We start from the raw sequence: 22,362 nt of genomic DNA on the forward strand, positions 1-22,362 counted from the left end.
TTTGGTGATTTAACCCCCAATTCCCCCCAGTTGTGAATGAATGATGGGTTCCCACTTCTCTGTGAGCGCTTTGAGTATCTGATAATAGAAAAGCGCGATATAAAATCGAATCTATTATTATTATTATTAATTCCAACCCTTGATGCTGAGTGCCAAGCAGGGAGGTAATGGGTCCCATTTTAGACATTCTTGTCATGCATAAAATGACAGAAATACGGTAAATATTGAAAATATTACAAATTGTTATGAACGTGTCTGTTAGTAAATTATATATGTACTTGCATTGTGTATATAAAACGTTTATGGAGCGTTTTGAAGGCTACAACCATGACTCACATTAGCCGCATTTTCCAAGTGTTTTTTATCATTATTAAAATCCTAAAAAAAAAAAAGAAGTGTCTCTCATTATAATTGTGAACAATAGACAAAATTCCCCCCAAAAAGTGCAGTTCCCTTTTAAGTTAGTGTACTTACGTATATACTGTAGATATTAAATATATGTGTAATGTAGTTAAATAAGCATCTAAAAAAATGTGATATCGAAATCACTACACTAACTTGAGTTTTCAGCTTTAAGTTTGCATATTCATTTAATACCAAATTACAGAGGAAAACTTTCCAAACTTGTAAGAATACAGTGCAACCTGCGGTAAGCCATATTTTTGAGGGTAATCACCAATAGGCTGTTGTACACACACACAGACACGCATACACAAATACTCACATTTTCGCCACACAGCAAAGCGTTGATTGTGACGTAACAACAATCATTTGTACAAAAATAACACTTCAGTTTGCATTGATGAAAGCAAGCTGTAACAGACTGAACAACAACACGTTACTTCAACTACTTCACCTTTAACAAACCCCGCCTCCACATCAGACCCTGATGACAATGCAATATGAAGTATAAACAATAAACCGTTGCATATTAAGATTATGTGAACGTTCGACTCCTACCTTGTTTCTTTCACTGACGACCTACTTAAAGTTTTCTAATCAATCAGAAATATCAAGCAGCTAAAATGTGCCAAACAGGGGAAGGTGTGGAGAAAGTGTTTTGCATATAACCCATCATCACTGTAATGGATTTATATACAGTCGTGGTCAAACGTTTACATACACTTGTAAAGAACATAATGTCATGGCTGTCTTGAGTTTCCAATAATTTCTACAACTCTTATTTTTTTGTGATAGAGTGATTGGATCACATACTTGTTTGTCACAAAAAACATTCATGAAGTTTTGTTCTTTTATGAATTTATTATGGGTCTACTGAAAATGTGACCAAATCTGCTGGGTCAAAAGTATACATACAGCAATGTTAATATTTGGTTACATGTCCCTTGGCAAGTTTCATGGCAATAAGACGCTTTTGGTAGCCATCCACAAGCTTCTGGCAAGCTTCTGGTTGAATTTTTGACCACTCCTCTTGACAAAATTGGTGCAGTTCAGCTAAATGTGTTGGTTTTCTGACATGGACTTGTTTCTTCAGCATTGTCCACACGTTTAAGTCAGGACTTTGGGAAGGCCATTCTAAAACCTTAATTCTAGCCTGATTTAGCCATTCCTTTACCACTTTTGACGTGTTTTTGGGGTCATTGTCCTGTTGGAACACCCAACTGCGCCCAAGACCCAACCTCCGGGCTGATGATTTTAGGTTGTCCTGAAGAAATTGTAGGTAATTCTCCTTTTTCATTTTCCCATTTACTCTTTGTAAAGCACCTGTTCCATTGGCAGCAAAACAGGCCCAGAGCATAATACTACCACTACCATGCTTGACGGTAGGTCTGGTGTTCCTGGGATTAAAGGCCTCACATTTTCTCCTCCAAACATATTGCTGGGTATTGTGGCCAAACAGCTCAATTTTTGTTTCATCTGACGTCACATGGACAAAGATAAGACCTTCTGGAGGAAAGTTCTGTGGTCATGACATTATGTTCTTTACAAGTGTATGTACATTTTTGACCACGACTGTATGTATAATTTTAAATTATATATTTATATTGTGATTGAACAAGTTATATAATGTCCACAATGTTCAATGAGCAGGTGTGTTAAGTGTAACCGTGTGTTGACTTTATTTGTTGTAAAAGTGCATTATTACAAATAACAGCCCTCCCCATAATAAAAGCCTGACCCTAATACACTCCAACAACAGGCACGGTGCAGCTGACCTGTGTATATAAGCATTGACAGTACTGTACAACAACGGCCGTGCTAGATAGAGCATCTAGCACACCGTCTTTGCGCTGGTGACAATGACGGCTCAACGCAAAAAGCAGGTCAGCAGTGCTTTTACAGTGTCACTTACTAAGGCAAAGCAGAGTACAGGCCTGAGTAACCGTGGGGGTTGTTATGTCAACTGGCTTATGGCTGACTGGCTTCAGTCTGCGGGAGTTCTGGTAAAAAGGATTTGAGGGAGTTCATGTCTGTGTGTGACTATGGAGCGATGCAGGGGTGGATTAGGACCAGTTTGTACCCCCGCCTCCTCTTCTCAGGCAGTAGATCTTGTCCACACTGTGCCCCTCTAACACCCCGCATGGCACCCTGGAGACATATGCCCCACAAAGCCATCGCATCCACCCCCACAAAGGCCCATTCTCTTCATCCACCACACACACCCTTTTCATCCTCATTTCCCTTCTTTCGTGTCGTCCTCCACCCTGAGTACTTTCTTCCTTCCTTCCTCAGTCGCTGTAACCTCGTTTTCTTCCTTTTCTCCAAGCAAGGAAAGAGGTGAGTCATGCGATTGAAGGGGATTTTTTAACAAACACCCTTTGAAGCGCTCTATTTGCAGAGTCACATTTCAACAGGATGAAGTGTTCCGACCCTATAATTGTGATTAAAACCGAACAAGGGCTGTTACTTAAACCTTTGTAAGTGCATAGTGATTGCTTTTTAATGCGAAACACACTGGCCACCCTCAGTATGTGGCTGATTGTTATATGAGGGTGGCTTCAAAACTGTGACACGACCCCCTCCTCCTCCCCGCCCTGTTGTTTGGCCAGAGGCCAGCGCTTCATTTACACCATGTCGAAGATAACTGCGCTTGTTGGTCGGTCACATGACCCAGATGCATGTCATGCAACATAACGTAACTGTACACATTCCATACTGGTATGTCACCGCGGCCACTTTCCACACAGCGTTCCCACAGAGATGTTCCCATGTGGCATTTATGGACCTGTGCCTTTTACACAGGACACCGTGCAATGGGATGCTGCTGGAATTGTGTAACAGTAAAACACCTGCATTAAAGGCCTACTGAAACCCACTACTACCGACCACGCAGTCTGATAGTTTATATATCAATGATGAAATCTTAACATTGCAACACATGCCAATACGGCCGGGTTAACTTATAAAGTGCAATTATAAATTTCCCGGCAAACTTCCGGCTGAAAACGTTTCGATATGATGACGTTTGCGCGTGACGTCAATCGTTGAAACGGAAGTATTCGGAGTCCACTGAATCCAATACAAAAAGCTCTGTTTTCATCTCAAAATTCCACAGTATTCTGGACATCTGTGTTGGTGAATCTTTTGCAATTTGTTTAATGAACAATGGAGACTGCAAAGAAGAAAGTTGTAGGTGGGATCGGTGTATTAGCGGCGGACTACAGCAACACAACCAGGAGGACTTTGAGATGGATAGCAGACGCGCTAGCCGCCGACCTCACCTTGACTTTCTCCGTCTCCGGGCCGCCGATCGCATCGGTGATCGGGTGAAGTCCTTCGTCGTACCGTCGATCGCTGGAACGCAGGTGAGCACGGGTCGTGATGAGCAGATGAGGGCTGGCGTAGGTGCAGAGCTAATGTTTTTAGCATAGCTCTGTCGAGGTTCCGTAGCTAAGTTAGCTTCAAGGGCGTCGCTAGCAACAGCATTGCTAAGCTTTGCCAAGCTGGAAAGCATTAACCGTGTAGTTACATGTCCAGAGTTTGGTAGTATTGTTGATCTTCTGTCTATCCTTCCAGTCAGGGCTTATTTGTTTTGTTTCTATATGCAGTTAAGCCCGATGCTATCACGTTAGCTCTGTAGCTAAAGTGCGTCACCGATGTATTGTCGTGGGGATAAAAGTCACTGTGAAGGTTCATTTTGCGTTCTGGACTCTCATTTTCAAGAGGATAGAGTATCCGAGGTGGTTTAAAATACAAATCCGTGATCCACAATAGAAAAAGGAGAAAGTGTGGAATCCAATGAACCCTTGTACCTAAGTTACGGTCAGAGCGAAAAAAGATATGTCCTGCACTGCACTGTAATCCTTCACTCTAACGTCCTCATCCACAAATCTTTCATCCTCGCTCAAATTAATGGGGTAATCGTCGCTTTCTCGGTCCGAATCTCTCTCGCTGCATTGTAAACAATGGGGAAATGTGAGCAGCCCTTCCTCCTGTTATGTCACGCTACTTCAGGTATAGGCAAGGCTTTTTTTTTATCAGCGACCAAAAGTTGTGAATTTATCGTCGTTGTTCTCTACTAAATCCTTTCAGCAAAAATATGGCAATATCGCAAAATGATCAAGTATTACACATAGAATGGATCTGCTATTCCCGTTTGAATAAAAAAAATTCATTTCAGTAGGCCTTTAAAATTACAGCAACGAAACTTGCAGAAATGACAAGTAAATATGAAAATGGAATGCCTGCATGTATAAACCTCTACACCTCGAGTATACAGTAAGACGACATCTGTTTTCAGATAGTTGGTTTTCTATATTCGGGTCAATTTGGTACTTGTGGGGTAGCAACCATTGACTTCAACACAACAGGGCGAGGACAGCCAAAAACTCCACAGCTCTTTTGAATACCCACACATCCAGGGTCGGCCCCTGGCAAAAACATGCAATGTGGTTGTTCTGGGCCACAACCACTGTACTACCTTAATGGATACAATTATACTTTGGCTACTTATACTTTTTCTTTTTTAATAGTTTTAGTTCAGTTTAGCAGCATTGTGGCCGTGTCCATTCAAAAACCCTGAGAGGTATCTGCTAATTTAGCATTGCTTTAAACGCCGTCATGGTGACAGATTTACGGCCGTATTTCAAAAACAACCCTATTATTTACTTTTATTTTGTAGCCAACTCGTTCCCCTAAAGATATAGAGACTAAAAACATTTGCTTTTACATTGTGTTTGCCCATTTATTGTGTTTTGGTTACTTTTTCAATTAATTCGGAAGCAAGGTAGCAGTTTGGAATTGGGGATATTGAACACTTTTCTTTCCCCCTTGGAGATATGGTAAATGGGTTATACTTGTTTAGTGCTTTTCTACCGTCAAGGTTCTCAAAGCGCTTTGACAGTATTTTCACATTCACCCATTCACACACACATTCACACACTGATGGCGGGAGCTGCCATGCAAGGCATTAACCCCGACCCACCAGGAGCAAGGGTGAAGTGTCTTGCTCAAGGACACAACGGTAGTGACTAGGTTGGTAGAAGCTGGGGCTCAAACCATGAACCCTCAGGGTGCTGGCATGGCCACTCTCCCAACAGCCACGCCGTCCCCAAAATCTGAGTTATCAACCTATTTTTTAAACTTTTTTTTATATACACTTTTGGATATTTTCTGGAATATAAACATGGCTATTGAACATATTGGATTGAACTGAATTATAGTTGTCAATGTAGTCTTTTTGTTTGTTGTTCACTGGTGATTATTCAAAGTAAATACAAATCTGTACACGTTAAATATTAATAATACTGTACATTATTTCTTAATATCTAATTGTAAACATATTTGAACTGTATTCTTATTATCCCATAGCTGATTGCCAAGAGTAATTCAGTCAACCCTCGTGTATCGCTGTTAATTGGTTCCTTGCCTGGCCGTGGTAAATTAATTTCCGTAAAGTAGAAATTGTTATAGCTGGCATAGCTAGAGACAAACAACGTACAATGACTACGTTTACACTGCAGGCCAAAGTGGCCCAAATCAGATTTTTTTTAGATCTGATTTTTTTTCCAATTGACTGTTTACACTGCAAGTAAAATGTAATTTTTATCAGACTCTAGCGTAAACGTGCAAAGGCCCCAATGTGGTCACTTGCATGCGCACTTCGATAAAGTGAAAACAAAGAAAGTGGACCGGGAAGAAGTCACTACTACTAAAAAATAAAATAAAAGGCGCAACACCTTTTAAAAATGACAGTTTTTTACGTGAAAGGAAATGAAAGTAATGTAATGTATGTATATTGTGTAACATATTTGGGAGGGTTGTAATCTTTTTATGGATGTTAAGTAGAGGAGACACGGAAATCAGCGTAGATCTACGGGAGCTTTACTTTTCAACTCACCTGTAAGCAAATGCGCCATATCGTCAATTCCGGTCTTTCAACAATCGCTATTTCTTCGGAATCAAAATATACACTACCGTTCAAAAGTTTGGGGTCACATTGAAATGTCCTTATTTTTTAAGGAAAAGCACTGTACTTTTCAATGAAGATAACTTTAAACTAGTCTTAACTTTAACGAAATACACTCTACACATTGCTAATGTGGTAAATGACTATTCTAGCTGCAAATGTCTGGTTTTTGGTGCAATATCTACATAGGTGTATAGAGGCCCATTTCCAGTAACTATCACTCCAGTGTTCTAATGGTACAATGTGTTTGCTCATTGGCTCAGAAGGCTAATTGATGATTAGAAAACCCTTGTGCAATCATGTTCACACATCTGAAAACAGTTTAGCTCGTTACAGAAGCTACAAAACTGACCTTCCTTTGAGTAGATTGAGTTTCTGGAGCATCACATTTGTGGGGTCAATTAAACGCTCAAAATGGCCAGAAAAAGAGAACTTTCATCTGAAACTCGACAGTCTATTTTTGTTCTTAGAAATGAAGGCTATTCCACAAAATTGTTTGGGTGACCCCAAACTTTTGAACGGTAGTGTATATTCATATATTACATATAGCCTATTATGTGCACACTATTGACAAGTGATGCACCGAAGAAAAAAAAACGAAACCCCGGCGACTGCGTCTTTCTGGTGCACACAAGTGACATAGCTGGCCCAAAGCTGACGAATAAAATCACATTCAGGCTACATTTTGGTCACATTGCGTTTAGACTAGTGTTGTCCCGATACCAATATTTTGGTACCAGTACCGGTACCAAAATGTATTCCGATACTTTTCTGTACTTTTTGATACTTTTTTATTAATAGAGGGAACCACAAAAAATTCCATTATTGGCTTTATTTGAACAAAAAATCTTACGTTACATGAAACATATGTTTCTTATTGTTAAGTTAAAGTTAAAGTACCAATGATTGTCACACACACACTAGGTGTGGTGAAATTTGTCCTCTGCATTTGACCCATCCCCTTGATCACCCTCTGGGAGGTGAGGGGAGCAGTGGGCAGCAGCGTAGCCGCGCCCGGGAATCATTTTTTGGTGATTTAACCCCCAATTCCAACCCTTGATGCTGAGTGCCAAGCAGGGAGGTAATGGGTCCCATTTTTATAGTCTTTGGTGCAAGTTTGTCCTTAAATAAAATTGTGAACATAGAAGACAACTTGTCTTTTAGTAGTAAGTAAGCAAACAAAGGCTCCTAATTTAGCTGCTGACATATGCAGTAACATATTGTCATTTCTCATTCTATTATTTTGTCAAAATGATTAAGGACAAGTGGTAGAAAATGAATAATTATTTCTACTTGTTCATATACTGTTAATATCTGCTTACTTTCTCTTTTAAGGTGTTCTATCTACATTTATTTTAAAATGTAATAATAATTTATTCTTCTGTTGTTTGGATACTTTACAAATTTGGGTATCAACCCGATACCAAGTAGTTACAGGATCATACATTGGTCATATTCAAAGTCCTCATGTGTCCAGGGACACATTTGCTGAGTTTATCAAAATAATATAAACTTTAAAAAAACAAAAGAAGATTTTGTGATGTTAAAAAATTTAAATGTAATCATAGTAGTATCGACTAGATTCGCTCCTGTACTTGGTATCATTACAGTGGATGTCAGGTGTAGATCCACCAATGGCGTTTGTTTACATTGTGACGCTGGTGTGCCACGGTGTGTAGTGAAGCATGTTTAGCTATTCCTCATCCTGCAGGGATGATACTTGTAAGTAACTTACTTTATTTGTCACCATGGAGGCGAGGATTAGTGATTTAGAAGTAGCTAAAACACTGCCGACTGCGGCTGAACGTTAGCTGAAAGCTAGCTAGCCATGTCTTAAAGCACCTCTTCCTGAGGGCGTTTCAGTGTTAAAGATTCACCTTTATTGTCAGTTTTTAGACCAAAATGCGTCCGTTCTCCCTTTTCTGTCTACAAACCTTGTCTGCTTGTAAGTACTTCGTGATTGTGCACTGCGATCATGCTCGTCTGCTCGTAAACCAGCAATGACACGACGTGACAACGACGAGGGGGTGGGGGACCGGTACTTTTTAGAGGTGGTATAGTACCGAATATGATACATTAGTACTATACTAATACCGGTATACCGTACAACCCTAGTTTAGACTGCAGTCACATTTGAAAAGATCAGATTCCAATCGGATTCAGGACTACCTCCTGATGTGGCCTGAATCTGATGGCAAAAGTCCAGATGGCGCTTTAGACTGGCAAAAAAATCAGATATGTGTCACTTTAGGGCAAAAAAAATCAGATTTGGTGTGCAGTGTGAATGGGGACAATATCTCACTAAAGGCTACAGTTAGCTCGAGCCAGTAACTTACAAGTAATATTAAAGACCAAAATGAGGCCTCAAAAAATTATTGTTTAGGGCCACAAAAAGCACCTGCGTTACAGCTCTGATGCCATCTCCAAAGCAGCTAAATTGCCAGGTTGACTTTATCCAACCACATTCTGTGTTATATTAATATTTCCATTCAGACGTCTTAAATCCCATAGCTAAACTAAATCTCTCTAAAACTGTCCACCACCAGTTTTATTTCCCATTGCTTTCTGAGCACTTGCTTTGTTTTCCATTCTCTACTTTGTTCCCTCAGGAAGAATGTGTCAGGACCTGGATTCATTAAACTGCATCCTCCTCTTTTTGTCAAGGTCTCTGCAGAGCTTGCTGCAACATCCCGTGGATGCCTGGAGGTTTTCCTATGAGATATGGACTAAAAGGACTTGTTGTTGCTGTTCAACATGTGCTTCTTAACTGTACTCTTATGGGAATGCATCCTTACCAATACCTGCTAACCAGTCTTGCCTCCTCAAGCATTAGAGTGGGCTCATTAGTAGTAAAGAACACCTGGTATATATATTTTTTCATAGCCAAGATCCCTTTTTCCCCCTCAAACAAAACCACACTTTATGAGTGGGGCGTGTCCTGCATTCCTTGCGTCCTCTTGTGTGGACATGTGGATTGTGCAGAAAAAAATGAATATGTATACTAAAGATCTGAAGGTCATTTTTAACCCTATTGCTTGGATTTACATGACGCCACATCCGGCTCATTAAATATGCGTGGTGGTCCACAAATATGACTACATGGGTGTTATTTAATGTTAAAATGGCTATTATTATGTTAAACATATTTCGACGATACTAAACCGTTTCTATTCTCTAACTATTAAAATATTCAATTCATTAATAGCCCTATTTCTTGGGAATTTGTTTACTACGGTCAGGCCTGGAACCGATTAGCAAGGACAAGGGACACCTGTACCTCAAATAGTCCACACCAAAATGCTGTCTGTTGGGTTGAATACTTATTATTGTTTTTATATTATGCTATATTTACTGTGTCTGAATTCACAAAAAACTTCTAAAACAAACGTTTTAAGGGGAACTGCATACAGAATGTTTTTCTTTTTTATATGCATTCTATATTGTAAATAAAAGCTAGCAAGAGGTAGCTAATAATGTAGGTAATGGAGTTTCGATCGATTCTGCCTATAAAGCCCTCTAAAACATTTAAAAACCTCCATAAACATTTTCTATACTATACATGCTGTAAAAATATAAGTAAAGTAGTAACAGGCAATTTCCTGATAATATGTAAATTTGTATGTATTTTAGTAATTTCAAGCATCACAGTGGCGCATTGATTTCAAAGAATGCATTACGTTTGCTATTTCCCTCAACAACTAACACTAATTATGGCAGACTTTGTGGGAGCCAACGACTACTTTGGGACAAATGATGATTCATAATGTCATATATTTGAGCCTGAATATATTGAGGATAAGCTACAAGTTTTAGACGCTAAGTGATAAGTAGATCCAGGTCTAGCGAAACACTAAGCATCATGTAGCATCAAGTGCTGAAAAAGAAATACAAACTACGAGCATAGTAAAACAATCAATTACTATACAATGTCTGCTCTCAGTGGATCGCGTCTGATGGGATGTTTATATATTTCAGCACCAGACTTGTGTTCCCTCTTTAGTGATGAATTAATCAAAAATTAATCCTCACTACTAAGTTTAAAAAAAACAGTGTATTACAGTGTTTTCATAGTCGGGTCTAAATTGAATTTCAAAGTTGACCAATTCTCTGCTAATGGACTCAACCATCTCCTATACAAGTGTGAGAGGCATGATTTATAATAACTACTACTAATAACTTTTGCCAACTTTGAGGCGATGCAGCAGCTCACTGGCTCAATAGCTATTTACTTCTCTGTGATCATGGCGCCGCTAAAAGTAGTTCCTCTGCGTTATCTCTTATAATAACAATGTCGCTAATATTTGATTATATGTAAGTCAGGACATGCAATTGGAGTATTGTTGGCGTTTTTTGGATGTTTTTAAAAGGGTTTTATAGGCAGTGTAAATGACTCCCATTAGCTGCATTGTTACCTGTCTAGTACGAGTCGTGTATTGCTTGTATTCCGACAGTCCCGGAAGTGAAAACCTGTGGTGGTTTAAGATGGCTGTTGTACACAAGGGGCCTATATAGTCCTACAAAAAGCAAATATGAGCAAAAAATCAAACTATACAATGGAATAGATCCTTATACTTTATAAAAAAAAAAAAAGATTTGTCGGTGGAGATCCCAAACATATCAAACTACCGTGTGCTCCAGACATCATTCTTCATGACAAAACAGATGAAAAGTTGGAAAAGCATGATGGTTTACAACTTCTTTGTGTGTGACTGAGTCAGGAACGTTGGTATCAAGACTTTCCTGGATAGATATGCGTCGTTTTTGCTCGAGTAACATTTCATGTTTTAACTTTGTGTCTCCTGTAATGTTTGTTGCCTGCCCTTGCTGTTGCACGCGCCTTTTACAAGTAGCGTGTTTTTCCCCTAATTTTATCAAACTATAACTATAGATGTCAACATTGTGTATGTGCTGAAAGCTTCATTTATGATGTTTGGCTTTGGTAGGTTTTGCTCACATTTGCTTTCTTTTATTTAGACTTGCTGAGTTGGTGCAATACGGAACAACTCGCAGAAAAAATGTGTCGTAAGAAATACAAATAATATCAAGATGATACTTAAATGGGAAACACTAAACGTTAAGAGTATATCAAACAAACCTTTAACGCAGTGGTCACTGCAAACTCGTGCAGCCTTTAACTGTGCTCCTTTGGAGTAGAGTGCGTGGTACTTTTGTCGTCTTTTTTTAAATAAAATTGTGAACTCTTCCGGCATTCTTGATTACCTCTCGTGGAACTCTGAAGATACGTTTGTCCTTTTCGCGATTTAAACGGTTCGTACAGCCGAGAACAACACAATATAGGGCATTCTTTTCTTCGAGAAGTGCTAAATTGCGCCAAGTATCCATTGAGAACAGACGCTGGCGTGATCACCATGCGTATTCAATGAGCCGGATGTGACGTTGTTTTGAATACAAGCAATTACAAATAAGAATGCATAAAAAAGAGAGATTGTGAAAAAGAGATTGTGGGGAGTTGAAGCTATTCAGATAGGGAAGATGCTGTGAGAGCCGGGGGTGACCTGATATTCAGCTGGGAATGACTACAACAGTAAATAAACACAAGACATATATATACTCTATTAGCCAGGCTTATATTTAATATGCCACAAATTAATCCTGCATAAAAACACCTGCGTGTTTGTTATGCTAGCTCCTAGCTCCTCTGCTAGCTCCTAGCTCCATAGAACACGCCAATACAATTCAAACACCTGATCAACACACACAATCACTCAGCCCAAAAGACCGTTCACCTAACCCAAGGTTCATAAAGCTTATATATTTTTAAAAAGTTACGTACGTGACGCGCACGTACGGTCAAGCTATCAAATGTTTAGCAGCCAAGGCTGCATACTCACGGTACCTGGTATTCAGCTGGGAATGACTACAACAGTAAATAAACACAAGACATATATTTACTCTATTAGCCACAACACAACCAGGCTTATATTTAATATGCCACAAATTAATCCTGCATAAAAACACCTGCGTGTTTGTTATGCTAGCTCCTAGCTCCTATGCTAGCTCCTAGCTCCATAGAACACGCCAATACAATTCAAACACCTGATCAACACACACAATCACTCAGCCCAAAAGACCGTTCACCTAACCCAAGGTTCATAAAGCTTATATATTTTAAAAAAGTTACGTACATACGCAAAAAAAAGTTGCGCACATACGGTCAAGCGATCAAATGTTTAGAAGCCAAAGCTGCATACTCACAGTAGCACGTCTGCGTCTTTGTCATCCAAATCAAAGTAATCCTGGTAAGAGTCTGTGTTGTCCCAGTTCTCTACAGGCGTCTGTGTATCGAAGTCAAAAGTCCTCCTGGTTAGTCTCTGTTATCCGAGTTCTTCCATCTTGACTGCATCTTTCGGGAATGTAAACAAAGAAGCGCCGGCTGTGTACTGTTGTGGCTGACTACGTTCGAAAAATACGTCCATTTCGCACCGACAACTTTCTTCTTTGCTTGCTCAGCTTCCTTCTCCATAATGCAATGAACATGATTGCAACAGATTCACGAACACAGATGTCCAGAATACTGTGGAATTATGAAATGAAAACAGAGCTTTTTCGAATTGGCTTCAATGTGGAAGGCATACCCGTGTTCCCCGGTCTACGTCACGCGCATACGTCATCCTCAGAGGCGTTTCGAACCGGAAGTTTAGCGGCAAATTTAAAATGTCACTTTATAAGTTAACCCGGCCGTATTGGCATGTGTTATAATGTTAAGATTTCATCATTGATATATAAACTATCAGACTGCGTGGTCGGTAGTAGTGGGTTTCAGTAGGCCTTTAACCAAAACTGTATGAGCAGTGTAAACACAACCTTCGAGAGGTGTCTGGCTTTTTCCTACGACAAAACCCTAAAGCAGGACATTTTCACGCACTCTAAATAATGAAGGTTGTTGGTGAAACAATAGAACAGTTTAGTTTAGTGCTTTCATAACTTGTAGTGTCTTGCTCTGCTGCAACCTAGTCATTTATTTTCTCTCCAGAACCACCCATTTCTTGTAATGAGTCAACATAAACAACTTCAATCTTGCACTTGAACTTCCAAGTGGACGTTTGTATGTCGAACTTATTCAAAGCTTTCTTATCAATTCCCTCTTGTGAGAGACCTTTGAACATTTTCCAGCTTCATGAGTACGACGTTTCCTGATAAAATTAAGTTGTATGAAATAGGGTCAATGGCACAGTCAGGAAGCGACACACTTGACTCTTGTTTAAACAGATCTTCCTCCCTGAGCTAGTAACAAGCCCCAGTGGGCAGTGCAAGGTTGAAGAGTGACTGGAAAATGTAGGATTGTATTTGTTTGTATGCCCTAGAGGAGCAGAAATAAAACTGTCCTCCTGAATGTCCTGGTTAAACCGGTAGGGCTGCATACCTACCCTACCAAGATGGTCAAAACAAAAGTCAGTCAGAAATGTCGCTTTATAACTAGTTCCCCTTCCGTGTTCATCAACATAGCCAAATGTTTCAATGTTTTCAAATGTATGACTCCCCTTCAATGGCCATTGTGGCTTAAAATAACACGTCTACCTTCCAAACAAAGCACTTCTGGTTCTCCATGCACACGCTTTGGTTGTGTGCTGATTTGCACTCCTTTTTTAGGAAGCGAGCTAGGTGACTTATGTAAGCTTGTGCCTACTCCTGAAGTCAACATACAGTTGAGATCCATTTTTTGCCTTCTTAAGGCAATTCTCCGTAGTGACATTTTAAAGTAAGGTGCAGTCACTAAACACAAGAAAAGTACATCTGTTTTTTTCTTTTTTTTTCTGTTTAGCTTTGGCCGATTATGTCAGCTACCAGACAAAGAGCCATATTTGGTGCAGGGAACATGAGCTAAGTAGTGTACTTATGAGTGAAACTATTGATAAGGTCATTATTAGGACCCTACTTAATACTCTCCAAGAACACATGTATGTAGATTAGGCTTTACTTGGTCATTTCTGCATTTTTCAGTTGTTAATGCACTGGATAGGCATGAATACTACATCTTTATGGAGCTTTTACCTTACATGTTTCGACTGTCATCTGCAGTCTTCCTTACAAGACATAAATACTGTTACACTTGTGTTTTTGTTCGTGTAATCTTATATTCTACTGCTGAATCACAAAATGGTGAGAATTTTTCTCTAAACATGCACCCCAACTACACCCATTCTATTATTTTTTCTGACGAATACACCACACAGTGGCCCATAAGTAACCCCATTAGTGGGATTGACTTGAATTTTCTCACACAGCTGACGCACTCTACACCAGGGGTGTCAAACTCATTTTAACTCAAGGGCCAAATGGGAGGAAATCTATTCCAAACTGGACCGGACTGGTAAGATCATGGCATGATAACTTAAAAATAATGACAACTTCAGATTGTTTTCTTTGTTTTTCTTTGGCCAAAGACGGAACAAGCACATTCTGAAAATGTAAAAATCACAAATAATCCTCTTGACAAAACACGTCAAGTTAGTTATAAATTCGCAGGAAAAAATTGGTGCAGTTTTAAAAACACAATGAAGAAGGCATTAAACTAAGACTTTGTCTCAGTGTATCTACAAAGTCATCAAACTTTAAGTCTAAATATATCGATAATACCTAATTTGTCATGTACACGTATTAATCTTGTGCTAACTCAACAAACCATACAAACGGATGTATAAACTATTTTAGAAGGTTGAGTTACACTCTTCGTTCACTTTTTTCATTTTTGACAGAGACATTTAGGGGCAATGAGGCTGCCAAAAAAACGATGTGTTTGAAGCAGAAGAAGTAATACAGCAGGTTTTACGTTTCATTTGGGTCAGGGGTTTGGGAGCCGGAGCCACGCTTTACTGTCTACCTCTTGCTTGACCCCGGTATAAACCGTTTGCTTGCCTAAAATAATTGCTATTGTGACATCCAGTGGAAACATTTAGAACAGCAGTTTCTTTCATTCTCAATTTCAGCTAATTTTTCTACTAAGCAAACTCATCTCGCGGGCCGGATAAAAAACTGTTTGCGGGCCCCCTGCTCTACAATGTCACTTGAGGGTGTTTAGCCAAATCAGCACAAAACCTAATGTACACCTTTGCAAATTTGAGCAAGATTAGTTAAAAGAAATATGGCCACCAGCAAGCAAAAGCATAGCAACTAATTGTTGTTGAGCATTTGTCTAATGATTACAAATCTTCAAGGTTATCTGTATTGCAGTTTTTTTTCTGCATGTCTTCCAGTATAATTAAACAGTATTAGTAGTAGTAATAAAATGATATCTTCTGTGTTTTTATCATTAGTTAATGTACAGTGAATTTCGATGTAATGGCTATACATGATATTTATACGTTTAGGTCACACAGTTGATAACGTTAGAAGAAACCTTGTTGTAGAGCATATGTCATCATCAAACAGTTACATGTCAACAGTTACTCTTAATGGGCTGCGTACAATAGCCTCACCCTCATTGGTTGTCCTTGTTTTATCAAGTGGAGAATGATTACATAGAGGTCAGAGTGGATACTGCTATATTCCAAGGTCCTATTATTTAAGCAAGCAAGAAATACAATTCTGACTTGTTTTTACTAGACAGCAGGTGGTCATGAGTCAGAGCCAGGGGCCCTCTTGAGATTTCCTTCAAGCTTGACTTGCATCATAACAGAACATTTTCTTGGAGTAAGCTAATTGATTCCACTTCATGAGCAGACTCACCTCCCCTTACCCCCAAGCATTGACCCCTCATACACTTGGTCCATTTCTTCTTTTTTTCCCATTCTCATTACTGACATTCTCCAGGCGCAGTACCCCCCGCTGATATGTTTTCCCTCAAAGTTGCACACCTTGTCATGAACATGAGCTCATGTGCTAAATCAGCCCATGCCCTATAATTGGAGGGATACCACACGGTTACATTAATCCTGATGCACCCCCTGCACCATAAACACACCTTCGTGCACTCAACTGCAGCTTCTTACCTCATGATGCCCCAAAGCAGCTTGAGCGTAAAACCTACCATTCTCTCAATGTGGAACAAACACACATTATTGTAGCAATATGAATGCAACCCTTGAGGGCCCTTAAAAGTTACACTTTTTACCCTTAGGTTGTAAAACACTCCCTCCCTTTAAAGTCTGATTTTTTTTCACTTTTATACATCAAATATTTGGGCCTCAATATCCATCTATCCATTTTCTTCCGCTTATCTAAGGTCGGGTCGTGGGGGCAGCAGCCCAAGCCCCAGCCACTTTGTCCAGCTCATCCCTGGGGATCCCAAGACGTCCCTAGGCCAGCTAGGAGACATAGTTCCCCCAACATGCCCTGGGTCTTCCCTGTGGCCTCCTACCGGTCAGATGTGCCCTTAACACCTCCCAAGGGACGCGTACAGGGGGCTTCATGACCAGATGCCCGAACCACCTCAGCGGGCTCCTCTCGATGTGAAGGAGCAGCGGCTTTACCCTGAGCTTTTCCCGAATAACAGAGCTTCTCACCCTTTGCGCTTGTACCCGTGATCTTGTCCTTTCGGTCATAACCCAAAGCTCATGATCACAGGTGAGCATAGGAACGTACATAACCCAGTAAATTGAGAGCTTTGCCCTCGGGCTCAGCTCCTTCTTCACCACGGCGGCTCGATGCAGGGTTCGCATGACTGCAGACGCCACACCGATCCGCCTGTCAATGTCACGATCCACTGTTTTCTCTTGTAAGAACCCTAGATTTTTTCAATCGTAAAATACAAACTGCAATAATAAAACATATAAGAGAGACCGGTTTTGGGACTTAAGGGTAAAAAGTGTACTTTTTTTTTTTGTAAATGAATTTGCTCCAAAAATAGTAATGCAACCAAGTAAATTAGGGCTGCAGCTATCAATTTTAGTAATCCAGTAATCTATCGATTAGTTTGTTTGATTAATCGCGTAATCAGAATAATTTTTTTGCTTACCATAACCTTAATTTTTTTTCTAATAAACAACAACATTGTAATTGAAATTTTAACATGTGTGCATTTAAAGTTCTGGGCACACTATGCAGTCCGAATATCATATTTTGTTTTATCAGTTACTCTCATTAAACTAAGACAACATAATAAAAATCGAAGCAGTTTTCTAATCAAATTAATTAATTTAATCGATTAATCCTTGCAGCCCTACAGTAATGCTGTATTTTCCAAAATTGAAATACAAAGTGGATTATTTGTGAGGATTTTTGTTGTTACAGCCTAATTGAAAATATTTGTTTTTTTTCGCTTTTCACTGCATCAACATTGTCAGACTTAACTACTGTTTTTTTTAATGTAAACTGCAACTACAAAATATTTTGTCAACCAAATGTGGCTATAATGGCAAGCAATGGAACCAACTGGGTCCCAAGCGCATATATGGACATCCCCTATTCTACACACCTTGCAATAGAAGAGGTATCATGAAATAAAAAAGTAATAGATAAAAAAATATGGTTTTATATGATATATTGAGAATCAAAATAATCAAACATGGTGCGGTGAGGGTTAAGTCAGGGCAAGACGTGCGGTTTTTGGCTCTTTGAATATTCAACGGAACAAAAATGAGCTCATCTCAGCCTGTCTAATTCATCCAACCGCGATGTTTTTAAACTCGTCAAAAACGTGTTTGAATTTTCCACAAAATGTCCTAAATGAGATGATTGTTTTCCCAGCGGCACATTACCTGGTTTAACGTGGCCGTGGACACCTTTTGACCAGTTAGCCAGCAGTATAAGATATGCAGACACACAAACTCCAACCACACTCATTTCCACCGTTTAGAGTTTGACTGCATGTGTTTGTAGTAAATACAGAGTCATCACGGGGTTTGGATCTTGTTCTAGCGGCCATTAGAGACACCAATTAGGTGGGAAGTCAATGGGGGGTAAAGGCTTTTAATAATGTCCTGCACACCCTTTTCCAACTGGCTGCAATAGTTGATGGAATCGATGTGAGATTTCTCTGAAGAGAGCAAGCTGACATCATTCTCACAAGGGGCTGTTAGTTGCCTAAAAGGGTTGGGCCTGGAGCACCACAGCTGAGTAAATTGTGGCCAGTTCCCTCTGATAACTGGCGACACACACTGAATCCAGTTTGACTGCAGACCTTGAAAGACATATGTAGAAAAGCGTATATTGATGTTACTCTAATGGTGTCTTCTTGTGTTTTTTTGCAGTTCTGAGATTTTAATGGAGTGAGACACTGCTGCATTTTTGTATCTACGCATCTGAGCTCCAAAAAGCAATCATCTCCTTTGCCTCCGCTCGCTGATCATAATCATCGTCGCAGATGGATGCGATGGACACCTTACAGAGCTCAGCCCCAGAGACCAAAGCCGAGCGGATCGCCCGCTACAAAGCCGAAAGGAGGAGGGAGCTGGCTGAGCGCTATGGCACCACTGAAGAATTCACCTCCAAATATGCCCGCAGTAAGGACAGGAAAATTGCAGAGTCATCCGAAACAAAGACAAAGGAGAAATTTGAGGATAACGGGTCAGAGGAAAGGTACACCAGGAAAGGCCTCAAGAGTAAAGTCGATATTGACACTGATATCGAGAAACTGAAACACAAGACTGTTTTAACATCGGAAACAGAAGTTCAGCCTTCCATCAAGACCAATATTAGGTAAGTTTTATCTTCTCTTGTTGTTGTTTTTATGTGTTTTTGGATCCCAACATAATATGCAGCATTTTTCAAAAATGAGGTGTAAAGTGGAGTATTATTTAGTTATTACAACCTCGACCCGATCAGTAATTAAGAACAACATTGACTTTAGGGCTGCGACAAATATTTGATTAATTTGATTTGAAAAAAATATTTTGTTTATTGTTGCCTTGATTAATCATTTAATGAGGTTAACTAATTAAAATGTATCAAATCCGGGTCACATGGTTTACCCGGAACTTTAAATGTGCAAACATAGTTTCTGCAGAATTGCTGAAATAGAGCGTACATGAGAGCAGTAGTGTGTGGCGGAGAAGTTTTTTTTTTAAATTCTTTAGCGATTGAAGACCTATTAAAAGAACAATTTCGATGTGGAGAATATGCATTTATTAGAAAAAAAGAAGTGAGGTTATGGTAGGCAGAAAATATGTTGTTTATTTCAACTATTTTCGCTAATATATGCATTGAGGCTTTACATGTCTTTTTTTTTTAGGATTCTAAAAATGATTAAAAAAAATGCTTGCAAAATGCGGCTAATGGTAGTCACCGTTGTAACCTTCAAAGCACTCTAAAACAACTCCAAAACCCTCCATCAACGTTTTATATATACACTGCAAGTGTATATATATCTATTGTACTAACAGACATGTTCATAACAATATGTAATATGTTCAATATTTATCGTATTTTGGTCATTTTATGCATTACCGGGACTTCTTTCTTCAGTGCATTTATTTCCGTTTCCATAACAACATACTTCCGACTTCCGGCAGCAAATGGACCCCGACTTAAACAAGTTGAAAAACTTATTCGGGTGTTACCATTTAGTGGTCAATTGTACGGAATATGTACTTCACTGTGCAACCTACTAATAAAAGTCTCAATCAATCAATCAATGTGTGTTCCTACTTCCGGAAATAAACGTGAGCGTGTTCTAGTTATGGCAGATTTGGTAACAGACAACGAAGATGATTATTTTTGGACAAATGGGCATTCACAACCTAATATTTTTAAACCTGAATATACGGTGGATGAACTACTGGTAATAGAAGCAAGCACGGACAGAGGGTGAAACGTTGGAGCAGACGGAAGCCGAAAGAGTGAGGTCGGCGTGATTTGACTCGTAAGTGTGGAACTTGAAGCCAAGCTGTGCCTACATAAATGGAGTGCTTTCCCAAACTAAACCAGAAATAAATGTCCCCGGCCAGCTGAGCCAAACAGACAACGGCCCATCGAGTGCGTCACTATAATAATTATCATGATATATGCAGAACTTCTTGCTTGTTATTACAACATACACTGTCGAGCTAGCTGTGTACAAACAAAATATGAAATGTGGGCTAATACTTTACAGACACTGAAATATGATGTTCATGTTTTTCAATCAGTACAGATTTGTGTCCTATCGCATCGTGTTGTGTATTACAAACTCAAAAGCGTACTTCTTGCCGTAGCTAGCTTATGGTTAATGCTGTTGCAAAGGCGATGTGTTACTACGCCAAGTAAACAGTTCCTCAGTATTTGCTCTTACAATAAGAATGTCGCTGCAGCTCGGTTATTATACAGGTTACGGAATGTAAATTAATTATTGTTGGTGGTTTTCAGGTACATTTTTGAAGTGATTTAGAGGAAGAATGGATTGCTCCAATTAGATGCATTGCCAGCCACCTAGAACGACCCATTTTTTACAAATTATAGTGCAAAGAAAACCCAAAACCTTTTGTCTTTGTGTCTCTCATTAGGATTGTGAACGATAGAGTGTGTTTTATCCGACTTACTTGATTAACGTATTTTTTGGACTATAAAGAACACTTAAAATCTTTTAATTTTCTCCAAAATCGACAGTGCGCCTTATAAACCCTTGTGCCTAATGTACGGAATAATTCTGGTTGACCTCGAAGCAATTTTATTTGGTACATAGTGTAACGATAAGTGTGACCAGTAGATGGTAGTAACACATAAGAGATACGTGTAGACTGCAATATGACACCAGTAAACAACACCAAAACTTTACATGTTCCATTGAGAATACAGTATAAAACATTACACACGGCCTCAAAAATCTGTCAAAGTGTTTTAGTATGACTTTGGTAAGCTATGATGGATTGTCGGCGCATTACGGCTACAGTAGTCAATACATACAAGTATTATTATGGTGTATGTATAAGGACTGCAAAATGACACCCATTAGCTGACATATTATCTGGTGTTTTGTTTTGCAATATCATGCAAAGCCAACTTTATTTACCTTCTGGTACCTGCTGATCTGTATTTGGGATCTGCATAAGTTCGTGCCGACGCCGTAGTCGATAAGCTTCTTCTTTTTCTGTATATTCTTGTTATGGGGCATTCATCCTCCGCTGTTGCCATTTCTAATATAAAGTGCCGACAAGTTCTAACGACGGGACGTGCGTGGCGCAGTTGGAAGAGTGGCCGTGCCAGCAACCTGAGGGTTCCTGGTTCAATCCCCACCTTCTACCAACCTCGTCACGTCCGTTGTGTCCTTGAGCAAGATACTTCACCCTTGCTCCTGATGGGTCGTGGTTAGGGCCTTGCATGGCAGCTCCCGCCATCAGTGTGTGAATGTGTGTGTGAATGGGTGAATGTGGAAATAGTGTCAAAGCGCTTTGAGTACCTTGAAGGTAGAAAAGCGCTATACAAGTATAACCCATTTACCATTTATTGCTGCCTTTCGCCACACTCGGTCTGGCTGTTGTTTTTACTTCATGCAACAAGTTACATTTGAATACCTTTTTGACTCTTGTTCCTGTGCTAAGCTTAGCCATACCTACTCATGCTATCGGCACGCTTTTCTGTTTATTCTTGTATTCTTGACAGATTTATGGAAAATAAATCATCTTCCCACCTGCACACTGCCTCTGGAGTTCCGTCTGCATCTTGGGGAAACAATCCGCGCATTACCATGCCACCCAAGCGTAACAGAAACCAAACATTCCCAGTAATCTTGGTAATGGGTATTTTTTAGTCTTTTGCAATGAGTGTAAAGTACAACTGGGGATAAAAGGGCCAAAAAATGTGGTTTGACCAAAGTTAATTGGGCCTCTTAATAGCAATAAACGTGTTTCAAGCACGACTCACTGCCAAATGTAGATGGTTATTAAAAGTGATTGCTCAATGGTTAGTGTGCAGAGCTGCCTTCAAACCAAGTGAGAACTTCTACTTTGCTTCCAACAAAATGTGCATAACCAGAGCTAAATGAAGAGCCTTGCAGTACACACATATGCTAACACTTCCTAAAGTGGGCTAAAAATAAGAAAGGTGCTACATTTGTTTTTATGTTATGTAATTGAAATGTTTTATTAGGAGACACTTGGATACAGCAAACAGCGTAAGAG

General features: G+C 39.6%; 1 protein-coding gene across 2 annotated transcripts in view; it reads left to right on the forward strand.

The window, feature by feature from the left end:
- Positions 1 to 22,362, forward strand: part of svild (supervillin d) — a 109,481-nt gene that overhangs the window by 18,029 nt on the left and 69,090 nt on the right. For both annotated transcript variants that reach the window (XM_062055681.1, XM_062055680.1), the window contains exon 2: positions 18,520 to 18,967. In XM_062055681.1, coding sequence (XP_061911665.1) covers positions 18,633 to 18,967 — 335 coding nt within the window. In that variant the 5' untranslated portion in view covers positions 18,520 to 18,632. The remainder of the gene's footprint in view (positions 1 to 18,519; positions 18,968 to 22,362) is intronic.

Source organism: Entelurus aequoreus, linkage group LG08 (assembly GCF_033978785.1).
Source record: "Entelurus aequoreus isolate RoL-2023_Sb linkage group LG08, RoL_Eaeq_v1.1, whole genome shotgun sequence".
NCBI classification, from domain to species: domain Eukaryota; kingdom Metazoa; phylum Chordata; class Actinopteri; order Syngnathiformes; family Syngnathidae; genus Entelurus; species Entelurus aequoreus.